The sequence below is a fragment of the Colobus angolensis genome, unplaced genomic scaffold (genome assembly GCF_000951035.1).
Source record: "Colobus angolensis palliatus isolate OR3802 unplaced genomic scaffold, Cang.pa_1.0 Scaffold13, whole genome shotgun sequence".
Taxonomy (NCBI): domain Eukaryota; kingdom Metazoa; phylum Chordata; class Mammalia; order Primates; family Cercopithecidae; genus Colobus; species Colobus angolensis.
Window position 1 is genome coordinate 24,134,911 of NW_012114252.1, and position 22,237 is coordinate 24,157,147.

Sequence of the window (22,237 nt, forward strand, 5' to 3'; positions counted from 1 at the left end):
TCGGCCTCCCAAAGTGCTGGGATTACAGGCTTGAGCCACCGCGCCCGGCCAAGCACAACCTTTTTTTATTGAACTACAATATAAGAGTTCTTAAGGGAAATATGGCAAGATGTTCAAGGATGGTTTGTGGTGTCTCTGGGTGATGGGATTCTAGGTGATTTCTTTTACATTTTTTTTTTCTATCATGAGCGTATTACAACGGAAACTTCCAAAGGGACGCCGGCCCCACCCTGTGTGCTGGCTTCTACGGCTCCCTGTCATGTCCTCCGCACCCTCTCCTCTCCCATGAACACAGTTCCTAGAGACCTTGAGTCCACATCCCTTGGGCTCTGCACACTGCGCATCCATCTGTGTCTCCAGCGCCATGTGGATGACTTCCCCGCGTGTTTCTCCCTCTACACAGTTGAGGAACAGAGAAGATCTCCACTTGCCAACGAACACAGCACTAGTGAAGCCAATTATTGCTACATCCACTGATAAAGTTCAGGGGGAATTAAATTTTTTGGTCCATGGGTGCAAATCGCCTCCAGGCACCTTTACTGTTTCAGTGCTCTCCTCAGGAGGCTGCTGTTGGTGGCCAGGGATTTTGCCATAGCAGAGTTCTCAGAGATTCCCAAACAATAGCACTCAGCTGTCTGCCTCTCTGGCAGCAGGACGGACATTCGCAGCTTTGGACTCACTTTCTTCCAAATATGAACACTTTCAAAGACGGGGATCTGCCAATGACTTTACCAGGAGGGCCTTGCAGGAGCTGTCACCACTGTGGCATGCAAGAAAGCAAGAGTCCTCCAGGAAGCCGGCCAAGAGGCGCCTTCTCCTAGGCCAAACATGGGCAACATGAGAATAAGAATACACAAAATCAGGAGAACTAACAGGAGGCTGTGAGGAACTCCCCCAAAATAATGGGGAAGCTGGAGAATAAGACCAGCCTGGTCTGAGTAATGGCTGCTCCGTTGGAGGCACAGGAGCGCAGAGGCAGCGAGACCTGCGGAAGACCCCTAGCTGTGCTGGGCGGCGACTCCAGTGAAAAGCTGCTAATCAAACACATCTGAATTCACACTACTTTTAAAATAAGTCTGTAAAGGCAAAACAGGTTAATAGTATTTTGACACTAAGCTTGTGGTTATAACAGATACTTTAAGAGGTCAGTCCCAGTTGCCACGGTGACTGCGGCTCAGGCACTGCAGAAGTGCGTGAAGACAGCAGTGAGGGAGTCGCAGCCTGGAAGGGGCGGGTCCCAAAGTCCCACCCAAATCTCACCTTGGATTGTAGCTCCCACAATCCCCGCGTCTTGTGGAAGGGACCTGGTGAGAGGTAACTGAATTACAGGAGTGGGTTTCTCTTGTGCTGTTCTTGTGATAGTGAATAAGTCTCACAAGATCTGATGGTTTTATAAAGGGCAGCTCCCCTGCACATGCTCTCTCACCTGCCGCCCTGTAAGATGTGTCTTTGCTCCTCCTTCGCCTCCACCACGACTGTGAGGCCTCCCCACCCATGTGGAACTGTGAGTCCATTAAACCTCTTTTGTTTTATAAACTACTCAGTCTCGTTTAAATCTTTATTAGCAGTGTGAGGATGGACTAATGGACTGGCAAATACCAGGGACAAATGTGGTGGTGGCTGTAACAAGAAGGATGACAATCTCTGCCTACTGAGCACACGGTGTGCCGGATGCTGCAGTGCATGTGGGCGGAGAGGCCTCACTCAGTCTCACAGTGGCCCCACGAGGCAGGCGTCCCTGCCTCAAGCTACAAATAAGGAAACCGAGGCTTGAGAAGAATCAGTGACCTGTACGAGATCACACGGTTAATAAGCAATCAGGGCCGTATTGGCAACACAGACAGAACTTTCAAGCCCTTATCAGCAACATGGAAATAAGTAACTCAAAGGTTAATTCCAGAAAGCTTCCTTACTCAAAGTGCATCTTGGCATTGATTTCACACGCAGCAAGCCTCATCCAAAGCAATGCTAAAAAATTTCATCACCTCAGCCCCATCCCCAGGCACCTGCTTGTCAGGTTTTAAGGTGATAAAGAAAGAGGAAGGATCATATAAACACCCACAAAGAAATACAAGGGGGTTCTCTAACTATTTTGAAATTAATCCCCTAGACTTTGGAATGAGGACACTTTGAGGAAAAGGTTACGGCAGGTTTGAGTCTGTCACCAACCTGCATCCCAGCCCCAGCAGGCCTGGCCAACACTTTCTCTTAAGTGGCACCCACTGACCCGGTGCTTGGCAGCCTCCTCACCTCCCCTCTTCGCTTGCTACATCTGATCCTTCAACAAGGCAGGAGTCCTGCGTCTACAGGCTTCCCCGGGAGCAGTCTCTCTGTCAGGCTGATGAAACGGCAGCCACTCCCCAGGAGAGCCCTGGAACCCTTGCTGAATCCTGGAAGCCCCAGGCGGCCACAAGACCCGGAATCTTTGCGTCACAGTTGAAGCCAGAGGTAGGGTCCCAGCAGGGGCCACTGGACCTTGCAGAAATGCCCCCACATCCCACCCACGGGATGTTCTGGACCCCACTTCTGTTATTGAGGTGAGGCTTTATTTTATTTCAAAAGCGTAGTACTTAGGAAAAAGTCAATATAGTTGTATCTAGGAAGTAAAGATTTGTTTAATAAACTATTCAAAACTTCAGTGTATCCTATTGCAATAATACTGACACCAAGTAAGAGAAAGGACGACAATACCCACCAGAGGGAAGTTAAGACCATCTTCTTAAGTAAATCAGAACCGGTGCCTGCATGGAATGCGCTGCTAAAAGATATTTAAAAGCAGTGAAAACACAGAGGCGACCTGCTGTGTTTGTAATGTGCCGTCCGAGTGTGATTTCATATGACAGTTTCCCAAATCGCACCCTTCTGGGTGCAGATTTCCAAGCTCTGCCATATCCATGTGCTCCGAATTATTTTCTACCTAGGGCGTCTTCAACAGACTCATTAAGTACATTTAAATGTAAAATACGTTTACACTTAAATACATTTAAATACATCTGTGTGAGACTGCAGGTCCATCTTGCTGCTCATTGTTTTCTACAGCACACTAAAATAAATCAGTAACTATTTGTTAAAATATCCATCCAGGTACCACCTAGAGCCCTGTCATACCCCTCTGATCGTCATCCACTGGCACTGGGTGTGACACCTCCCCATGGGAACATGGCAGGGCAACTCAGGAAGAGTCAGAGGACAGTGGGAGTCAGAACAGAGTGGGCAGCGCAGTGCCCAGCCCCACCCGGGCGGCAGTGTCCTGAAATGGAACCTGAAATTTAAAAACACAGGCAGACCCCGCTTATCAACACGGGTAATTTCCTGTCTCGAGTGCATTCTCACCGAAGCAGACCTTCCTATGAGAGATGCACGCCATAGTTTGGGTTAACACGAAAAGCTTGAGTAGTAACCAAGATGGCACTCTTTAAACTTCAAGCAATGTTTTTACAATTAATTTTTTTCTAATTATAAAAGTAATCCGTGTAGATTGCAGACCATTTGAAAAATACAGGAAAACACAAAGAAGGAAAGAAAATTCATGCAGAGATAACCACTACTATGAAGTGGGCACTCAGTTCCATTAGGAAAAATTCCTGGGGGAGGAATTAGGGAATCACATATTGAGTTTTCCTGTCAAGTGTGGTGCCAGCTGTCCTGGCTGGCCACACATAGCCCACGTGCCAGGCCAGCCTGCGCCCCTCCATCCCTCCACACACATCCAGAGCCAGGGGCCCAAGTGGCCTCTCCCACAGCTAAGGTTCAGCAGAGCCAAGGGTGGCTGCCAGGCCCGCTGGTGCCCTCTGCATGCATCACTACCTCCTGGGAATGGGCCGGGGCTGCAGAGTGGGAGAGCGCTTAGGAAGGCTTGGTGGAGACAAACTGGCAAAGTGTTTTTTAATGCCACAAAACCAAATACATGCAAGAAAGCTGTAAAAATTGGAGGAAAATGACATTCAAAGGGATTCTGCCCTTGGATCACCATGACAGCATCTTTAATTCTTGCCTTAATTTAAGGAAATAAAGCTTAAAATCAAGAGTGACGAATTATAAGATTTTTTAAATTTCTTTTCTTTTTGCCAGGAAAAAACAAATTCAAAGAGTAGGCCTCACAGAGATGTTCTCACAAGAATCAAATCAATTCAGACTCATATATTTTAAGTTAAAAATGAAGCGTTTGATATGTATCTATATCTTTGTCAATTCCCTGCTTTACCAGATTTTTTCACTCATTTGACCAAATATTTCAACAAATACAAAGGCTCCCGAGTGTTCAGCATGTTTCTGCATCTAGTCACATGCTTTTTCATGTCCCTTAGCGGAGTTTTACATTTCTGTTTGCTTCACAAATGTGTGCATGGTGGGTTTTATATTTTTATGCTCTCAGACTTACCAGTCCTCCCATCTCTGGTTTCTGCCTTTGGTATCATGCTGACATCTCTCAACTGACCCAATTTGTTCCTATAGTTCCTTACAAAATTTGTTGTTTCTTCAATATAAATTTTGTACTCATTTCTTGACCTAACGAGTCCTGGGTATTTAAGATGCTGGGTTGTTATTTCGAACAGGCTCCCCCTCACTCTTGCTTGCGAGGTGGTTATTGCTAGCATCTGGGAATGCTATTGGATTTCTATACTGATTTTACTCACCATCATTGTAATTTCCTCTCTTAATTTTACTAACTTTGAGTCCATCCTTTGGGGTGTTTGGGAAAGTTTTGTGGCTTGAAATTCTGACTCTGGAATCAACCAGACCCGCATTTGCATTCCAGGAGTAGCATCTGCAAGACGTAAGCCTCGGGCAGGTCCCGAGTCTCTGCAAAATGTGTGTGGAATGAGACAGAGTGGCTGGAAAACGTGTACAGGGCCTGGCACAAAGAGACGCTTGGATGTGTCATCTGCAGGTGGTGATAATTTCTTTTTCTTTCTTTCAAATACTGCACATTTTGTTTATTTGTTGATTGCTTTTGCTGCACTGGTAAAGCTTCTAGAGAACCTGTGGATACAGGGGTCTCCTGCGGCAGCCCTGAGCTGGAGAAGCCCCCTGTTTTTGTGCTGGGGGTGCGGGTGTTTCACCTTCAGGGTCAGGAGGCTCCTCTCAATTCCGTGCATGGTGCAGACATCCCTGCGGTCTTCTCTGATAGATTTGGGAGCCTGAGTTGCTTCTGTGGCTGAAGAAGTCCTCAAGTCCCAGTTGGAGGAAGCCAGCGAGCCTTTCAGTGCTGCGTGGATTGGATATGCCGTTTGAATACCTTACAGGGACTGCACTTGGCCGAAGTCCGGATGGTTTCTGGGACAGCTGGGCTCAGGGCAGGGTCCTGTCAGGCTCCCTGGGTGTCAGCGGCCCCTGCCCCGCAGGTGCTGCTCTCTGAGCCTCCCCACCCCCACTTCTGCTCCCACCAGGAGGATCTGCTGGCCTGGTGGGGCCCAGGAATGCATAAGGCTTTCCTTCTCCTCCCCCACCTTTCTTCTGTCTTGGTTATCTCTAAGTCTAATGAGTTGTGGAAATGTGTTGGGCAAAAACAGATGTGAAGCCTCCAGGGAGAGGCAGCCTGTCTTCAGCAAGGAGATGTATGACTTTTGATGTACAGCCAGGAGGGTGTATAAAAGCGAGCATGTAGAACACATTCAAGTGCGTTTTCCACTGACTTTAAAAAGCAAAAACATGTTAAGGAAGTTTCCTTTTGTTTCTGGTTATCAATAATTATTTTTCAGGTACGGTGGCTAAATTATATCATTGCCTTTTTGGCAATAATGATGAAAACCAAAGGATTTTCTCTTTTTGACCTACTTCCCTTTCTGATGTGATGAATTAGTGTTTTGAATTGTATAATGTGTATTAATATGACTATATTTTCTAATATTGAACCAATCTTGCGATCTTAAGATAAACACAGACAAGTCTTATGTATTATTATTTTACTATGTGGCTAGATGTGATTTGCTAAAAATTTGATTAGAAATTTCCTTTTAAGTTTTTAAGGTCAATTTTATTGAAGTATAATTCATGTATAATAAACCCTTTAGAGGGTCCAATTCAATGACCCACCACAACCAAGACACAGAACGACCCAGCCCTCCCTCCAGACTCTGCGGATCCTCTGCAGCTAGGCACCTCAGCCCCGCACTTGGAGCCGCTCATCTGCTGTCACTGTGTGTTTGCTTGAATTTTTTGCATTAAATGTGCTACGTTCTGATTATCCACCTTCCGTTGATGAACATTTAGGTGGTTTCCAGGTTTTGGCTGTTGTGCAAATATCTGTGTGACCATATGTTGCCATTTCTCCTGGATCAACACCTACAAGGGAAACGGCTGCATCATATGACAGGTGGAAACTTTCGAACTGTTTTCCAAAATCGTGCCACGTGCTGGCTTTTCTGGTTGCTCCACATCCTCACTAATACCAGCTATGGTCAGTCTTCTTCATTTCGCCCTTTCTAGTGGATTTGTACTGGAATCCCTTTGTGGTTTTAATTTGCATTTTCCTGATATGCTTATTCAACACCCATATGTCTTTTACGTCTAAGTCGTTTGCCCACTTTTTCGTCGGGTCGTTTGCCATCTTCTAATTGACGCATGAGAGTTATTTTATTTGGACACAAGTTTAGATATATGTATTGCAGATATTTTCTCTATTCTGTGATTTGCCTTAATGGTATCTTTCCCAAAACAAAAGTTCTAAATTTACCAAGTTTTTCTTTAATGGTTTATGGTCTTTTGTGTCATAGCTAAGAAATATTTGCCTGCTTCTAGATTTTTCTCCTAGAAGTTCTATAGTTTTTGGTGTTACATTTAGGGCTGTGATTCATTTTGAGTTAATGTTGGTGTATAATATCAATCAATGTTCATTTTTTTCAGCCAGGTGCAGTGTAATCCCAGCTGTAATCCCAGCACTTTGGGCAGATCACTTGAGGTCAGGAATTCGAGAGCAGCCTGGTCAACGTGGTGAAACCCCCATCTCTACTAAAAATACAAAAATTAGCTGGGTGTGGTGGCAGGTGCCTGTAATCCCAGCTACTTGGGAGGCTGAGGCAGGAGAATCGCTTGAACCCAGGAGGTGGAAGTTGCAGTGAGCTGAGAATGCACCACTGCACTCCAGCCTGGAGACAGAGTGAGACTCCGTCTCAAAAAATAATAATAATAATAATAAGATTTTTATGTTAATAAAGGACATTGGTCTATGGTTTTCTTTTTTGTTATTGTTTTTGCCTGGTTTTGGTATTAACATTAATTTTATAAAATGAATTGGAAAGTGTTCTCTCCTCTTCTGTTTTCTAAAGGAGATTGGGTAGAATTATAAATTCTTTACACATTTGGTAGAATTCTCCAATAAAACCATCCGGGCCTGGAGATTTCACTTTTGGCAATTTTTAAATTACAAATTCAATTTTCTAAATAGTTGTAAAACTATTCAAATGATCTATTTCATATTAGATGTGTTGGGGTCGGTTTTTTTTTAATGAATTGGTCGATTTCATCTAAGTGGTCATATTTACGTAGAGTTGTTTGCAGTATTCCTTTAATATCCTTTGATGTCTGCAGGGTCTTTAGTGATGGCCCCTGTTCATTTCTAATATTGCTAATTTATGACTTCTCTCTTTTTGGTCAGTCTTGCTACAGATTTGTCTATTTTATTGATCTTTTTAAAGAAAAAGTTATTTGTTTCCTTGATTTTTCTCTTTTTTTCTTTTTTCAACTTTGTGGATTTCTGCTCTTATCCTTATAATTTCTTTCCTTCTACTATTTTGGGTAAAATATTATTTTGCTTTTCTTATTCTAGGCTCTGGAGGTGGGAGCTTAGATTATTGATTTGAAACTTTTCTCTTTGCTAATATAGGTATTTAGCATTATAAATTTCCCTGCCAGTACTGCATTTGCTATATCACTTAAATTTTGATTTATATTTTTATTGTCATTCAGTTTAGTGCATTGATTTTCTTTGACTTTCTCTGTCACCCATGGATTCTTTAGAAGAGTACTGTTTAGTTTTCAAGCAGCTGGACATCTTCTTGTTATCTTTCTGTTACTGATTTCTAACTTGATTCTATTGTGGTCAGAGGGCACATTCTCTGTTTTAAATTCTTTTTAAGTCTGTTGAGATTCGTTTTATGGCCTAGGGTATGTTCTATCTTAGTGTACATTACGTTGGCATTTGGAAACAGCATATATTCCGGTGCTGTTGAGTGGGAGTTCTATAAATGTTGATTAGATTCTATTTGTTGATGGTGTTATTGGGTTCTATGTTCTTGCTGATTTTCTGTCTAGTTATTTTATCAATTATAGAGAAAAGCATGTTGAAGTCTCCAACTATAATTGTAGATTTGTCTATTTCTCCTTTATGTTCTATTAATTTTTGCCTCACATACTTTGTATATCACTATTAGGAGCATACATGTCTCGAGTTCATTCCTATGTCTTTTTGGTGGATTGACCCTTTTATCACATACAATGTCCCTCTCTGTCTCTGGCAATTTTCTCTGTTCTGTCGTCTATTTTATCTGATGTACTATAATCACTGCTGCTTCTTTTTCGCTTAATGTTTACATGATAAACTTTATTCCATTCTTTAACTTTCAACTCATCTATATTGTTGTGTCTGAAGTGAGTTTCTTATAACTAACACATAGTTAGGTCACAGTTTTTAAGCCATTCTACAAATGTTTGTCTTTAATTAATATAGTTAGACCATTTATGTTTAATGTAATTATTGATATTTTAGGGCCTAAGTCTGACATTTTATTTTTTGTTTTCTGTTTGTTCTGTTTTTCAGTGCTCTTTTTTCCTTTCCTGTCTTCCCATGAGTTACTTGTACAATTTTTATAACTCCTGATAAGTTTGGTCTGTCTATAAGTGTTTTGTCTGTAGTGTTTTTAAGTATATCTCTTTATATTACTTTTTAATTATTGCTCTAGATATTACATTTATATAAATAGCTTATCACCGTATACTCATATCATCATTTTACCACTTCGAGTAAAGTATAGAAACTTCACCTCCCTTTATGTCTTTTTTATCTCCTATCTGCGATATAATTGTCATAAATATCTCCTCCAGATATATTCATATTTAGAGCTACAGTGGTTTAATTTTTGCTTCATCAAATATAATTTAGAAAATTTGAGAGGAGAAAAAAGGCATGCTATATATACCCTTACTTTTGCTACCTTGTTCTTCCTTCCTGATATTCCAAGTTTTCCTCTTTGATCATGTTCTTTCTGTGTAGGGAAGCCCCTCTAGCCATTCTTTTTGGATGGATCTGCCAGTGACAAATGTTCTTCGTTTTCTTTCAGTTAAGAATGTCTCAATTTTCCCTTTCAGTCCTAAAGATTATTTTTGCTGAATACAGACTTTTGTGTTGGCAGTTTTGTGTGATGAGAAATCTGTTGCTGTTTGAACTGCTTTTCCCTATGGGTAAAACGTCATTTCTCTCTGTGCCTTTACTTTTCGGAAGTTTGACTGTGATGTGTCTTGGTACGAATTTTTTTGAATGTGTCCAGTTTGGAGTTTTTTCAGCCTCTCATATTTGTAGGTTTATGTCTTTTGCCAAATTTCTTAAGTTTTCAGTCATTTTATTTTTGGTGTTTTTCCAGCTCCATCCTCTTTCTCCTCTCCTTCTGAGATGTGGATGACATGAATTCGGATCTTTTGTTATAGCCCCAGAAGTCCCTGAGGTTCTGTTCATTTTTTTTCCCAGTCTATTTTCTCTCTGTTGTTCAGATTGTGTAATTTTTATTGTACTTCTGTTTTGCTGATTCTTTCCACTGTTTCTTCAATTTTGCTGTGGAGCCAACCCATTGAGGTTATTTATAAGTAAGGACTTACTACTGCCATTGTGTTGCTTGTTTTCTGGTTGTCTTGTAACTCCTCTCCTCTCCTTTGTTACTGTCATCCTTTGTAGTCAAGTGATTTTCTCTGGTAGTATGTTTTATTTCATTGCTTTTTATTTTTAGTATATCTATTATAGGTTTTTGCATTATGATTACTATGAGGCTTACAGAAACACTTTATAGACATTTTGAAGAGATGACAACTATGGTAGATCTGTTTGCTTTTTAAATCATTTTTCTCTCTCTTTAATTTATATGGCATTTCATCAGTCTCGTTAAGTTTACTACTATTTTCCTCTATTAAACCTGAACTTTTTATTTCAAATATTGTATTTTTTAGTTTTAAAATTCCATTTGGTTCTGTTTAATATTTTATATTTTCCTGCTGAGATTTCTTATATTTTCATTCATCATAAGCATACCTTGACTTTGCTGAGCACAGTTACAATAGCTGTGTTAAAGTACTTGTCTGGTAACTCCAACAGTCTTTTCATCTCAGTGTTGGAAACTAAAAGTTGTCATTTCTTGTGAAGATTGGTAATATTTTTCTTGGTCTTCATATGTCAAATAATTTTGGATTTTATCCCAAATATAAATTTTATGTGTAGTGGCTCTGGATTCTATTTCTCCAGAAAGTGTTGACAATTTTTGCTTTAGCAGGCAATCACCTTCCTCAAGAGAGGAAGCTTCTAAACCAAGGTGAGTGGTCTGCAGAGCAAAACCAAGGCAGGCAGATCTCCTCCATCCAAGAGGACTCTCGGCTTCACTCAGGAGAGATTCACACATGGGCTGACAGTGGAGGAGGCGTTGATCAGGGGAGACTCACATGTGAGCTGACGGTGGAGGAGGTGTTGATCAGGAGATAATTCACACGTGAGCCGATGGTGGAGGAGGCATTGATCAGGAGATAATTCACACGTGAGCCAACGGTGCACGAGGCATTGATCAGGAGATAATTCACACGTGAGCCGACGGTGGAGGAGGCATTGATCAGGAGATAATTCACACGTGAGCCGACGGTGGAGGAGGCATTGATCAGGAGAGACTCAAACGTGAGCAGACGGTGGAGGAGGCATTGATCAGGAGAGACTCAAACGTGAGCCGACGGTGGAGGAGGCGTTGATCAGGAGATAATTCACACGTGAGCAGACGGTGGAGGAGGCATTGATCAGGAGAGACTCAAACGTGAGCCGACGGTGGAGGAGGCATTGATCAGGAGATAATTCACACGTGAGCAGACGGTGGAGGAGGCATTAATCAGGAGAGACTCAAACGTGAGCAGACGGTGGAGGAGGCATTGATCAGGAGAGACTCAAACGTGAGCAGACGGTGGAGGAGGCATTGATCAGGAGATAATTCACACGTGAGCAGACGGTGGAGGAGGCATTGATCAGGAGAGACTCAAACGTGAGCCGACGGTGGAGGAGGCGTTGATCAGGAGATAATTCACACGTGAGCCGACGGTGGAGGAGGCGTTGATCAGGAGAGACTCAAACGTGAGCCGACGGTGGAGGAGGTGTTGATCAGGAGATAATTCACACGTAAGCCGACGGTGGAGGAGGCGTTGATCAGGAGATAATTCACACGTGAGCCGACAGCATAGGAGGCACTGATTAGGAGAGATTCACACGTGAGCCGACGGTGGAGGAGGCATTGATCAGGAGATAATTAACATGTGAGCTGATGGTGGAGGAAGCGTGATCAGGAGAGATTCACACAGAATCTGACAGTGGAAGAAGCATTGATTAGGGCAACAGGGCACAGCCAAAGGCTGCTGCACGGACAGAGCAGGGCCATCCACAGGCAAAAGGGCCCCCCAGATTGCTGGCTGGCTCTGTCTATACCTCCACCTAATTACACGTAAATGAGGGGTGGGTTATTCACGAACCTTCTGGAAAGCGGTGTGGAGGTCATGCGGTCCGGGTAACACAGGCTGCTTCCTTTTCAGTGACCAGCATCATGTGGTGCAGCCCCCAGAGTCTCATGACAACTATCTTGTTCTGCTCAAGAGCCCTGTACGGTCCCCTCTTCTGTGGATGGAAACTGAGGCACAGCAATGACAGCATCAACGAAGTCACCCAGCTCCTGGCCCAGCTGTGCTCTGCAGGAGCCTCCACTTGGGGGCAGAGGCCAAGCAGCCCAGCACTTGGAAGCACAGCTCGGGAGCAGCAGCTGAGTTGCGCTATGAGGAGACGCCAGGCGACTGCTTGCAAGTGACCAGGCGGCTGCTTGCAAGTCGGCCGCTTGCAAGTGCCGGGGCGGGTTTACCCTCCTTTCCTGCCCATGATTTGAGCTCTTGGCAAATCAAAGGTTTAAAGATATCAGTTCTTGGAACCACAAAGTAAACACAGCATATTTTCCTAATTCCTTTCACCACGTGATGCAGTTTATGTGCTAATTGTGTTTACTGGAAGAACTCATGGCTGGTTCAAACAAATCCTTACCGTGGAAAGAACGTCTCCCCTGCCGTCAGCTGCTGGTGCTGGTGGGATTGGGGTGCAGCACGGAGCACAGAGGCTGGAGCCGGGTCAAACCGGGAGGCAGGAGTGCAAGTGCACTGCTCTGAAGCTCAGCAGGCCCCACAGCATCTGCTGTGCGTATAGGGGCTGACCCTAAATCACTGCTTATCGTGGTTCCATCTAAGAGTCCTCCCTGGAAGGATCCCTGCTCCTTAAAAGCACAGTGCAGAGCATCTTAGCTCTGATGGACCACGCATGCCCCAGCTGTGCCTCAGCGAGGAGGGTGAGCTCTGGGCCAAGACCCCCTCTCCTGGTACGGGACGCCTGAGCGCGTGTGACTGGGGATGACTGACAAAGTCCCTGGCCAGGTTTCTTCTTCCCAGGCTGTCCCAGTGGCTTCTGAATTTTTGGCCCATGTCTTGGGTGTAGAAACTACAAGAGAATTTTAGTGGAGCAGTGTGTTCTTGGCAAGCAAGTTGGATCATCCCACTGAACTTCTGTGACTTTCCTCTTCGCAGTTATGGTTCCAAACCAGAGTTTCCCTAGGAAATAAACCCTGAGGAAATAAACCCTTTCACCCCAGGCTGAAAGGACCTGGGGCCATCGAGGGTGGATGGCCATATCCAGGGGCCTCGATGCCAGTGCCGACTGTTCCCTGCACGCTTCCACGTCCACACCAACATTGCAAGGCTGTGTTACGGACCGAAACAGCTACAGTGATGACACACCTGAGGTGAACACAACTCTGGCAGCATCCTGGCCCCTGATGGGGCAAGTGCATGTGGAATCTGGAAACTTCACAGCTGAGCCTACAAAGGTGCTCATGGCACTCAGACGGGTTTCTGGGTAGGTAAAGCCCAGGCTAATCACAGGTTCAGTGACCCGACAGTGCTTTTAGAACAGTGACACTAGACAGGATGACCAAGCTCTGTGAGTTACACAATGGGGTGAGTTAGACAGTGGGGTGAGTTACACGGTGGGGTGAGTTACACAATAATGGGGTGAGTTACACAATGATGGGGTGAGTTACACGGTGGGGTGAGTTACACAATGATGGGGTGATTTGCACAGTGGAGTGAGTTACACAATGATGGAGTGAGTTACACAATGATGGGGTGAGTTACACAATGATGGGTGAGTTACACGATGGGGTGAGTTACACAGTGGTGTGATTTGCACAGTGGGGTGAGTGACACAATGATGGAGTGAGTTACACAATGATGGGTGAGTTACACAATGATGGGGTGAGTTACACAATGATGGGGTGAGTTACACAGTGGTGTGATTTGCACAGTGGGGTGAGTTACACAATGATGGGTGAGTTGCACAATGATGGGGTGAGTTACACAATGATGGGTGAGTTGCACAGTGGTGTGATTTGCACAGTGGGGTGAGTTACACAATGATGGGGTGAGTTACACAATGATGATGTGATTTGCACAGTGGGGTGAGTTACACAGTGATGAGGTAAGTTACACACTGGGGTGAATTACACACTGGGGTGAGTTGCACAGTCAGGTGTTACATGGTGGGGTGAGTTGCACACTGGAGGCTTCAGGCTTGCTGCCCCTTGCTCTCCCCCACGCAGATCCAGTGGTAGGAAGTCATTTCAAGCAGCTTGTGAACATTCACAGAAGCAGCTCAGGATCCTGCTGCTTCTGAGAGGGGAGCTGGACAGGTTACTGCCTCTGACGTAGGGGAGGAGAGAAAACGCCGGAATTTTGGTGCCCCCAGATATATCGTGGATCAAGAAGTCGGTATCATTCCATGCTTCTTCCCGCTGTAAAACAAAATGAGATGTCTAGCGGGAGCCTCGCGTTGCCAGTGAAGTCAACCCAGATGCGCAGGAATGAAAAAGAAAACAGCTGGAAAATCTGCCCAGGAGAACAGGGACAGCCAGGAGACACAATGCCAGGGCTGGGGCGCTCCCAGCAGGGCTGGCCTCACGTTGCCACCGGTGTGGAGGGCCCCCAGTGGGGCATGCAGGACATGCCCCGGGAGGCCCGTCGGGGGGTCAGGCAGGCTCACAGGGGAAGCATCTCAGCCCAGTGGAGCGGCCGTCCACTCTCTCAGAGGAGCCCACCTTGTAAGGCACTGGGAGTTGAGTGACCCTGAAGGCCCCAAGGCTGGGAGCGGATTCGGAGCTTGCACTCTTTGTCCATAGCCATAGCTGGCTGTGTGGGATTCAAATGGAAAATAGAGGGTTCCAGAAACCACGGTGACCGCAGACAGCCCTTGCATCTGCAGGGCACATCAGGGCTCAGAATGTGCTGTCCGGCTTATCAATCATCACCAAGACCTCAGTAGACTGCGAGGGCCCCACAGAGACAGCAGGCGGGGGCCAGGCCTTGGCAATGCTGCACACGTACTAGACCCCAGTAGTCCTGCCATGGCCATGCCCATCTCAGCTGAGGGCACCGAGGTCTGGAGAAGGTCCTCACTTGCTCAAGGACACACGAGGGGTAGACTGGCTAGATTCGTGCTCAGAGTGTTTCCTGCCTCTCCCTGGGGCCCCTTGATGTCAGGTTTGGGTGATGCTTTCGCCAGTGTCCTAGCTGAGCAGATGCCTCAGGGGCCATCACGTAGTTCCACCATGTCCCCATCCTCCAGCCCACAGAGCCTCCCATGAGAGGCATCCTTCAGCCTGGGTCCCGGAACTGAGAGGCCGTGGAACAGAGCTCCAGCTGACCATCACGTGCCTGTAGCGTGAGTGAGAAGCACACGCTGTGGCTGGAAGCCCAAGACGCAGGAGGCCATTTGTTCCTGCAGCGCACCCCAGCTCAAGCTGGCTGATCCCAAGCCAGGCTCAAGCCTGCCTCCCCAGCCCCAGAGCCACTACTTCTGCCCCACAACTCTGCCTCGCAGGGTGACAGGAAAGGCAGTTCTTACGCATCGTAGAGAGGAGGCGGGTGCAGTCACTGCGGTAACAGGAGTTGATAAGAGCCAGTGGGACTGAGGAGCTGCCTGCTGGGGAGCGGCTCTGTGGAATTCCACCCTGGGCACAGCGGGCACACGGGTCACTCTTGGCAGGTGTGGGCACTAATGAGACTTCAGATGCAGCTGCCTGCTGGGGCCCAGACATTCCGTCGGGAGTCGGGGCAGTGCCTCACCCCGACACCGGCCAGCAGAGACTGGGGGACCCCTCCCTTCCCCAGAGTGGGACCATCAGGGTGCCCAAAGCTCCCAGCTGGTGGTCACTGATTTCGCACTTTGACCTGTCCTCACTCGAAACGTGAGGTCTCTGTGAAGGCGCAGACACCCTGAGAGTCCCAGCATATGGGGGTGCGGCTGATCTCCTTTCCCTCCCGGCAGGACACCCAGAGCCCTGAGCAGCTGTCGTCCAAGATGGTGGCCCCAGAGCCACCTGGCCAGGCTCCCCACGTTTCCCTGAGCTGGCCTCGCATGGCTGGTAAGAGCCCAGGGTACCCCCTCCAGCTCTGCCCTCCCAAATCTGGCTGCCTCCAGCAGTTCCCCATGTCAGCCCTGCGATGGGGAGTGCAGAGCGAGGCTTGGAGGGCGAGCGGGGAGCAGGTTCTGATCTCAACTCTTCCGTGCTCTGGGTGAGCAGGGCGGCTGCCTAAGGTCCTGAGGGCCCACAGCGGCCGGTCAGGATCGTTGAGGAGAACGCCTGGAGAGGGTTTTTCTTGAGTTCTCCGTCCATAGTAGGTGCTCGGTAAACGTCAAAGATTTCCCAAATATTTTTATCGCTGCCAAGCTGAAGCGTTTAGAAATGCATCAGTTTCACTCCCCCTTGTGGTTGGACTTGGGCCCAGAAGCCCCCAAAGTGGCTTCACTTGTAGGACCAAGTGTGAGCCCAACCTAGCCCACAGCTGCCCCGCAGCCCTGCGGCCCATTGGGTTATAAGGCGGAGGCCTCGGAGCTTCTGCTAGGAGTCCCCGCCAGCCCCTGAGTCAACCAGAGGCCCCGGCAGCAGACCCCCCACAGACCCTGGGGCCACGGCCCGAGGCGCGGGTTGAAGGGCCCTTGGCGGAAGCCTGGCCTGCAAACACGGGCATCCAAGCTCCTCCATCAAAGCGGTCCCATGCCGGAGCGGACGTGACTACTTCCTCAAACCAGGAAAAGCTGTCTAAAATTCCGCGTGTCGCTGCGGGCCTTCCTCTTCCGCCCTCCATCGTCCAGCAGGCATCAGGCCCCAGGCTGGAGGCCACGTGCCGGGCTGGCAGGATTTGTCCACTGTGAAGCTCGACACCCCCTCAGGCCCTGTGCTGCCCGCCCAGATCTCCCCTGCCTCAGGATGCCCTCCGCACCCTCCGAATTCCCAGCCGCTGCTCTGGGGCCCGCACGGAGGACTTGGGCCCAGCACCTCGAACTCCGAAGAGAACGCAGAGAAACTCACACGCGAAGCAGCATTGTACACATGGGAAAGACACGGACCTGTATTTTCAGAGTCATGTCCAGGTAAACCTCAAGATGTGGCCCCGAGGGGTTTCCTTTTACGGTTTTTACTGCTTTTTAAAAACACTCCTTATTTTCTAATAGAATGTGACGCCCCACCCTCACCCTGTCCAGGAGGCCCAGCCAGCCCCTCTTCTGTGCCCCCAGACACCCCTGAGAACTCCAGGCACCAGCATTAATATCCTGGAGCTCTGGAGCCCCTGAGCGTGCCAGATCCTGAGTGTGCCAGGCCTGAGTGTGTGCCAGGCCCCAAGTGTGCTGTACCCTGTGTGTGCCAGGCCCTGAGTGTGCCATGCCCTGTGTGTGCCCCCAGTGTGCCAGGCACTGAGTGTGCCAGACGCCAAGTGTGCTGTGCTCTGAGTGTGTTGGACCCTGTGTGTGCTGGACCCTGTGTGTGCCGGGCACCGTGTGTGCTGGACTGTGTTTGTGCCAGGCCCTGAGTGTGCAGGACCCTGCGTGTGCTGGGCCTGTGTGTGCCAGACCCTGTGTGTGCCAGGTCCTGTGTGTGCCAGACCCTGTGTGTGCCAGACCCTGAGTGTGCAGGACCCTGCGTGTGCTGGGCCTGTGTGTGCCAGACCCTGTGTGTGCCAGGTCCTGTGTGTGCCAGATCCTGTGTGTGCCAGACCCTGTGTGTGCAGGACCCTGCGTGTGCTGGGCCTGTGTGTGCCAGACCCTGTGTGTGCCAGGTCCTACAGGCAGCGCCTGCAGATGGAGCTCACAGAGAGGCTAGAGGGGAAATCTGCCTAAAGTCTTGTCTGCTGTCTTCATCCTTCAGTGGATGTGGAATTTAATCTGGCAGATACTTACGTGGCTGCTGGATGGTAGAATTGTACAAGGTCCACCCCAGTGAGGAGGGAGCCGTGGGGTGTGGTGGGAATGGAGGATGGGGGCTACGGCCCAGTGGGCTCCCCGTGTCCACCCCACGTCCACCCAATAACTCATAAGCCACAAACAGATGTGCCTTGATCTACTTAATGCCTCGTTGCTGGATATTTGGATTGTCTCCTGTTATGCATTTGCCACCCAGAGCCTCATCATTCCTCCTGTCATGACTTTCTGGTGGGTCAAAGGTGTGAACTCCTGTATTCACCCCTCAGTTTTGTCAGATCGCTTCTGAGGTTGCCCTCTTTGCCGTGGCTGCCGAGTGCAGAGCGGGGCATTCGAGTGGAGAGAGTGGTGATCGGCTTCCCTGCATCTCCTGGGCCATGTGTGCTGACCTGTGCCCACTGCATTGCTCCTGTGTGCCCTGCACATATGACTGTGTCTTTCCCGTGTATTCAGTGCTGCTTCATGTGTGAGTTTCTCTGTGTTCCAAACCCCAACTACAGTGATTTTGCAGATGAACCTTAATAGATGTGAAATCTATAAGTAGCTATTAATCTTTGTGTCATATTTACTGTAAATATTTCCCCCACTCCACCAGCTTCCAGTTCCGCTTTGTGGTTTGTGATTGACCAGTGCATCTAGTTCCTGCTGCGGCAGCTGCAATGTGCACTGTCCTGCAGGAAGGCCCTCGGGGTGGGGTCTGGGGGCTGCAGGAAGCTGAGCAACGAGGTACGGGAATGGGCAGCTTTGTTTTATTTATTTATTTATTTATTTTTACTATTTAATGATCTCACCTTATTACACTTTAATTAACATATCGATCTTTACACAATACACTTGAACTGTGGAATAAAGCAGGACCAGATGTGGATCCTGGAGCTGACAGTCACTTGCCTCCCACCCAGCCACGTCCTAATTCTCTTTTTGCAAAAGCAACTACTTGTCCCTGTTAAAGCTGTTCCTTCTGGTCATGACTGTTTTATCACAAAATCATATGCCTCTATTTTTGTTGCTTGACTTACCCATTTTTTAGACATTATCTGTTTATTTCCTGCTGGACAGGCATTTTAGCTCTATCTCCCCTACTTCCACATCCACACTATAATTATATATCTATTTTTAGTTAAGTCCATAGTTAGTATTTACATTTTCATGACTAAGTTAATATTGCTTATTACTGAGTCAAACAAAGCATGATGGTTATTTTTCATTCCATCAACAGCTTCCCCCTGCCTTTTGCCCACCCTGATAGTTTTGACTTTTTTTTCCTCACAATACATGCTCATGTGTGTTCATAGTCTCCTGGCTATCTTCTATCTTCCTTCACCCCCAGTGCTCCATTATGCCAGGGAGTCTCCTCAGGATGAGCTCCATGTGCAGCCTCCATTGTGCCACTCTCTCAGATCCAGTGTGCAGCTCTCCTCCTGGGACTTCCCTCCACAACTTTTCTCAGTTGAATCCACTATTTGTTGGATCCCAGGTCTTCCTCTTTATTTTCTCCTTCATTTTGCTGGAGCACATCCTCAAGTAACTTTCTAAAATAAGTTTAAACAGGTAAATGTTTTGGAAGGTTGAATGCCAGAAAACATCTTTATTCTACCTTCATTCTTGACTCATAATGTTGCTGGAACCAATTTCTAAGTTTGAAATCATTTTTCAGGAGCTAGGAATTGAACTCAAAATTCCAAAATTAGGGTTCTTTAATTTGACATGCTCTCTGACTAGGAAGCAAGCACAACTGCTCCACCATTACTGGCAAGTTACTGAAAGCAATCCTTTGACAGCAGCTGCAGACCCACAGCCATACAGAATTTTCCTTTTTAAACACAGTGCTCACCATTAGGATGCTCTCATTTCTCCATCTGTAAAATGAAGATTATCTCTCAACTTTTGGTTTTAGCTTTTGGTCTGGCACGTTTGGTAAGCTACAAGTGATCTTTGACTGAAAATCAGTCATGTGTCGTTTCACCAGGCGCCCTGCCCCCAGAGATCTAGGGCCCTCAATCCTTCTCCAGTTGCTGTCAGTGCGAGGGCAATCTCACCCAGCCCTCTGCAGGGAAAGGCAACGGCCACACGCCTCTGAGAGCAGGGAGGCAGCAAGCGCTGACTCGGGGCTCACGGGGGTCCCGCCCATAAAGCACACCACAGACCAGGGCTCACCCCACACACATTCTCTCACTCAGTCCTGGAGGCAGAAAGGCCAACATCAGGGTGCTAGCGTGGCTGGCGTCTGGTGAGACTCTCTTCCTGGTTTGCAGACCGTTGCTGTAGTATTGTGAATGATAACAAAATACAGATTTGGTCTTCGTCCCAGATCCCAACACCAGAGCTTCTCAGAGCCCTGGAACCTCTCGAGTGGTGAGCGTGTCTTTCAAGTGTGCTGACGAGAGGACGGAGCTGGTGACCCTTGGGCAGCTTCAGGAAGGGACTGCTCCCCAGAAAGACCAAGGCAGGACTGACAGGTGAGAACGTTCAGATCCACCCCAACGTCCAGGAGGTGAGGGGGGAGAGAGGACAGGAGCTGGAGATGGAACTGATTACCGATGGCCAAGAATTTAATCAATTACTCTGCTAATGAAAAACCAAACTCTGTAAAATATTTTAAAGAAGTTTATTCTGACCCCTAATACAGGTGACCACAGTTCAGAGATAATACAGACCCAAGAGGCCTAGAGTGAGTGTTCCTGAGGTGGCTGGATTACAGTCTGGTTTTATGCACTTTAAGGGACAGGCATTACAGGCGGACGAGACATATATTGGTTCAGCTTGAACACACGGGATATCTGGAAGCAGGCCTTGTCGGTTATAGGTGGATTCAGAGAGTCTTCAGATTGGTTAAAGGAACAAAGCTTTATCTAAAACCTGGAGTCGGTGATGAGGACATCTGCACCTGACACATGGGGCAGGAGTGAACAGCAGGGTGCGTGGCTGGATTACAGTCTGGTTTTATGCACTTTAAGGGACAGGCATTACAGGCGGACGAGACATATATTGGTTCAGCTTGAACACGCGGGATATCTGGAAGCAGGCCTTGTCGGTTATAGGTGGATTCAGAGAGTCTTCAGATTGGTTAAAGGAACAAAGCTTTATCTAAAACCTGGAGTCGGTGATGAGGACATCTGCACCTGACACATGGGGCAGGAGTGACCAGCAGGGTGCGTGACTTGACTTAACCCTCGTCTGACGTGGTCTTGGGTCCCGTTCGTAACTGGGCCTCTCACTGCCACGGTCAGTTCTGTCTCTGATCTCCGTTTTGACATTAATGCCTAAACTCCAAAGGGAGTGGGGATAGCCAGGTGTCCAACCTCCCTTCCCATTGTGACTGGGAACTGTCTTCCAGGTTTCTCTGGGGTCCCCTTGGCCAAGAGGGGGTCCATGCAGTCACTGGGGGCCTTAGGACACTATTTTTGGTGCCTATGTTGGGGCTCAGAAGATCATACTCCAAAATGAGGGCCTCAGCAGCAGCCTCCGAAGCAAGTTTCTCTCTGAGCTTCTCCCACCTCTGTCTCTCAGAACCACTCTCACTCAAGGTGCCACAGAAACGGGAATCCCTCTTCCCCACAGTGGGTCCTAGAAACCAGAACTCCTTTCCCCAAAGCCAGCCAACCAACCAAAAATTAGGGCTCTCATTTTCCCTGTGCCTCTGTGTCTACAAACTGGCCATAAAGAAATGGTCTGACCTCCCTGGCTTGGCCGTAGCTCCTAAGACCCCCATTCCAGAGAGGGTCCCACCCATACCCAGAAGGAGACGGTGCCGCTCAGAGCGGCCAAGGAGAATCCAGACATACAGGCCAGGCTGGGTTTTCCCACTCAGTCCATTAGCATCAGATCCAGCTAAGCATCCAATCCTATTTCTACAGGCTGCCCATACTTCACCGAACCTAAGCATAAAAATGAGCAATTGTTCTGAAGGCTCTCTTGTATACACATTAATTTGTGTGCCTTTTCTCCAGTTAATCTGCCTTTTGTGAGCTGACTTTTCAGTGAACCCTTGTAAGGCTGAGCAGAAAACTCTCCCTTGGCCTCACACCTACATAATGGAACCTCCACAGACATCCTAAATGACGGGATTCCAAGAAGCCCAGGGTGGTGAACTCAGCCAGATGCCGGGAGAGAGGACGGCGCACTGTGACCCAGGTGGTGAGTCTCAGAACTGAATGGAATTCCAGGACATCCAGCTGGCGTCCAAAGAGTTGGAAAACTGGGCGGTGTGGGAAATAAAAACCTGATAGGATTGGTGTCATGAGAGAAACAGATACCCTTTAGCCACCTTCTGTTTCCTCATGAGAAAAGAAAGTCATGTTTATCTGAGGCCCGTGAGTCCTTTTAAATTATCAGGCCCAAGGCGTTAAGATGAGGCAGCCCAAGGCGTCCCATCCGCCCTGCCTACTCAAACTGCATATTCATCTCTGGAAACTGCTTGCTGTTGCCACAAGAGGCTATAAATTAATCGAACAATGCTATATGGGACACAATAACCCACACTCTACAGCTTAACAATATATAGCCCATCAATAGCTTATTTTTTTTGAGACAGAGTCTTGCTCTGTCCCCCAGGCTGGAGTGTAGTGGTGTGGTCTCAGCTCACTGCAACCTCTGCCTCCCGGATTCAAGTGAGTTTCGTGCCTCAGCCTCCCGCGTAGCTGGGATTACAGGTACACGCCACCACGCCCGGATAATTTTTTGTATTTTTAGTAGAGACAGGGTTTCACCATGTTGGCC

The 22,237-nt window shown here is 47.6% G+C and overlaps 1 protein-coding gene across 1 annotated transcript in view; it reads left to right on the plus strand.

Moving 5' to 3' along the window:
- LINC00452 (long intergenic non-protein coding RNA 452) overlaps positions 1-18,144 on the plus strand; it is a 20,698-nt gene extending 2,554 nt beyond the window's left edge. Inside the window, 6 exon segments of the mRNA XM_011933935.1 lie at positions 12,793-13,120; positions 13,863-13,939; positions 16,412-16,515; positions 16,517-16,620; positions 17,772-17,984; positions 18,114-18,144. Coding sequence (XP_011789325.1) covers positions 12,888-13,120; positions 13,863-13,939; positions 16,412-16,515; positions 16,517-16,620; positions 17,772-17,984; positions 18,114-18,144 — 762 coding nt within the window. The 5' untranslated portion in view covers positions 12,793-12,887.
- Positions 18,145-22,237: the final 4,093 nt, after the last annotated feature.